Source organism: Pygoscelis adeliae, unplaced genomic scaffold, assembly GCF_000699105.1.
Source record: "Pygoscelis adeliae isolate BGI_AS28 unplaced genomic scaffold, ASM69910v1 Scaffold156, whole genome shotgun sequence".
NCBI classification, from domain to species: Eukaryota; Metazoa; Chordata; class Aves; order Sphenisciformes; family Spheniscidae; genus Pygoscelis; species Pygoscelis adeliae.
The window spans coordinates 2835555-2838665 of record NW_008825016.1 but is presented as its reverse complement, the minus strand read 5'-3'; the positions used below and the strand labels follow the sequence as shown (position 1 = coordinate 2838665).

Genomic DNA, 3111 nt, shown 5'->3' with positions numbered 1-3111 from the left:
TTACTGACCCCTCCTTCCCTCCTCGCTGTTGGAAGTCCTGCATTCAATTGATTAAAAGGCTGCTGTGGCCCTCTTCTTCCCTCATGTTCTCCGCTGTGAAAGCCCAAAGGACGTGAAGGAAGCCAGTGCAGCCATAACTGATACTGTTCCAGAAGAAACTCATCTCATACATACGAATGCAGACTCACTAAGAGCGAAATTTGTGTGGACAACACCTCCAAAGGACTCTTGCTTACTGAAAGGCAAGTAAGAGCTCCTTTGTGTGGAACCGAGCTTTTAAAAGCTTGACCTTTTGGTCTGTTTACTCTGTACTCTCAAAAAAGGAGTTTACGTTCTCAGGCAAAAACTGCTCTGAGAAATGGAGTTGGGAATGCTGATGGCAGCACGACTAATTCTGTTCTTGTTGTAGAAGGCTGATAGAAAGTCATTAAGCTCAAAGTTTATGGTAGGAAGAATATTGCTATGGCAACAATATTATTTTTCTGAAGAAAAATATGCATAATCAAACATGGCTCATTGGATCCTAAAGGGGAATGAAAATTAGTATGAATTTATTTGTCTGGAATCTTGATTAGTTTAACAGCCAAATTCATGCTGTTTCAACCAATGCTGAAATCATTCAGCTCAATCCTGCCTGAGATTGGATGCACCAGGGATCAGAGAGATCTGGTTAGGCGTGGAGGGTCCAGGAAGGGATGAGCCAGCAGGAGTGAAGACTAAATTTCCAGTGGGGCGTGAGGATCAGGCAGAGTACCAGGAGATGCAGGAGGGAGTTATATGAGAGCAGTAGATCAGAGCAATATGACAGTTACTTCAAAAACAGCCCTATCACATACCTGGAATTATTTTTCTAGGCATACCAGCTTTTACAGTCATGGTCTAATTTGCCTTTTTGGAGTTACTTGAAATGAGACTGCCTGGGAAAGACATTATCCTTGGGGGCTGTAGCCCTTCAAAGAAAGCTGCTCTATGTCTAAGAAGAGGATCCTGCAGGTAGTCTGAAATACCGTAGCTTTCGCTTTCAAGTTCCAGAATACACAGTAATGTTGATATACAATTATGCAGCATCTGATAAGTGGTCCCATCACATCCTTCACAGATGGAGAGTAATTCAGCATACTGCTACTTCAAACTGTTATGAGTGCTGTTTATGGCTAAGCTCTTTTTTATATATTTTTTTAACAAAACAAGATGCTTAAAAGCGACCAGAATTAAAGCAGAACAAACAGCAGCGTGGGGAGGACTGTTCATTTTAGAGAAGGATTTTGCCGTTTTTCTGGATCCCACTTCTAACGCTGTGCAATTCTTTGCATCTGTGTTTGCAGATTCTCACCAACCCAAACCATCACTTTGTCGACAGCTCCTTGTACAAAGATGTTATCTTAGTAGCCTGGGATCCTGCCCCCTACTCTGCAAATCTGAATGTGGTAAGATGTCTGCCTGGACTTCTCTTCCCAATCAGTCTGAAAGCACTGGAGAAAATGAATGTGTTTAGTACTGCAGTCTCCTGGTTCTCACTTGTCACAATGAACCCCAAAGTCTGTCTTTATCTAAGGAGTGGGGAATGCTATTTCTGCATGAAATGGTCAAAATTGGTTTATGGGTCAAAAAGTTTTTAGTGGCCAACACTTGTACTGGAATGGACTGCTCTGAGATGCTAGGATAGATGGATGATGGGGGTTTTTTGATAAAATATTGCTACTTTCACATAACTGAGTTTTCTGTGTGTTTGCCAAGGAGGGAACATTGCTAGATTTCAGAAGGAGGTTTTATCAGGAAAGGTGAAGAATTGCATCCATTTTTTCCCACCTCCCCCTCTGCCTTCCCAGACAAAATACAACACTCTAATGAAAATCTCTCTTGGTGCCTTCCCCATTTCTCAGGCCTCCTCCCCATCAGTCTTCCCTTTGTGTCCACTCCCCCACAGCCATCTGTGCCCCGCCATCCACCCGCTCACAGAGAACAGCAGACGTCCATCTGGTTGTCACTGGGGGAATCTCTGCTTTGGCTGGTGCTGCAGCTCCAGTGGACCAGTTATCTGATGGTTCTTGGCAGGGGGAGTTTGGAGCTGAGCAGGCTGCAAAGTCGAAAGTAAACCTTCATCTGCTGAACTCCCTTAGCAACAGATGCCAGAGGCTGCCTGCCTCCTACGCCTGCTTCATGTGCTGCTGTTGCCTCCATCAGGGACAGGGACACTTTCAGAGGAAGGTTCACCCCCACGCCCGGATCTTGTATCAAGGCTCTTTGAACCCCTTGTTTAATGCGGGCCTGTGAGGGGGAGATGGGGTTGGCTCATCCCACTGCAGTGAGTCTCCGCGTGAAGAAAGGAAACAGAATAGCCCAGGGTGAGGACTGGCTTTCTAGGAGAAGCATCCACCAGTGCAGGCTGCTTTCCTACCTTTGCTTCTGATCTGACAAACCCAAATGAAGTTAGTTCACATTATTGTACATGTAGTGTTCAAAACACATTTGATACTATAAGATTAAAAAAACTCTTACTTTCTTCCTCCCAGTGGTATAAGAAGCCGGACTACAATCTGTTCACTCCCTATGTACAGCATCGCAGGAAGAATCCAAACCAGCCGTTTTACATTCTCCATCCAAAATTTATATGGCAGCTCTGGGACATCATTCAGGAGAACACTAAAGAGAAGATACAGCCCAACCCTCCTTCTTCAGGTTTTATTGGTAGGTGTATCAAAGATGGGCCCAGTAGACATGTCAGATTAAAAAAAAATTAAAAATTGTAAATGTGTACATTGCGTGAGGGTCAAGTCCATACACATGTACTGTTTGTTCTTGGTGCTCTATACAGAAACAATGACTAGCTAAAACACGCAGTATGAGAACTAGAAAACAGTTGGGTGAATTTAATGTTCTGCTTTCTTGCCCTTCACATCCATAGTATGCATACCATATTTATAAAACATACATATATCTGTGAGAAATTTGTATTATTCCATATTAATTTATCTGTTGAGAACCTACTCAGTTCTGAAGTTCTTTGTTGGGATCATAGAGCAGAGATGCATCAGACAACAAGTCGGCATATGGCAGATCATACAGAGAGGATGAAATCACTGACAGGCCAAGCTGTATTCCCTACCCAGG

General features: G+C 43.6%; 1 protein-coding gene across 1 annotated transcript in view; it reads left to right on the top strand.

Moving 5' to 3' along the window:
- The window catches only part of ST6GAL2 (ST6 beta-galactosamide alpha-2,6-sialyltranferase 2), a 24226-nt gene that overhangs the window by 7077 nt on the left and 14038 nt on the right, over positions 1-3111 (top strand). The window contains exons 3-4 of the mRNA XM_009326251.1: positions 1326-1427; positions 2514-2688. Of these exons, the coding sequence (XP_009324526.1) occupies positions 1326-1427; positions 2514-2688 (277 nt within the window). The remainder of the gene's footprint in view (positions 1-1325; positions 1428-2513; positions 2689-3111) is intronic.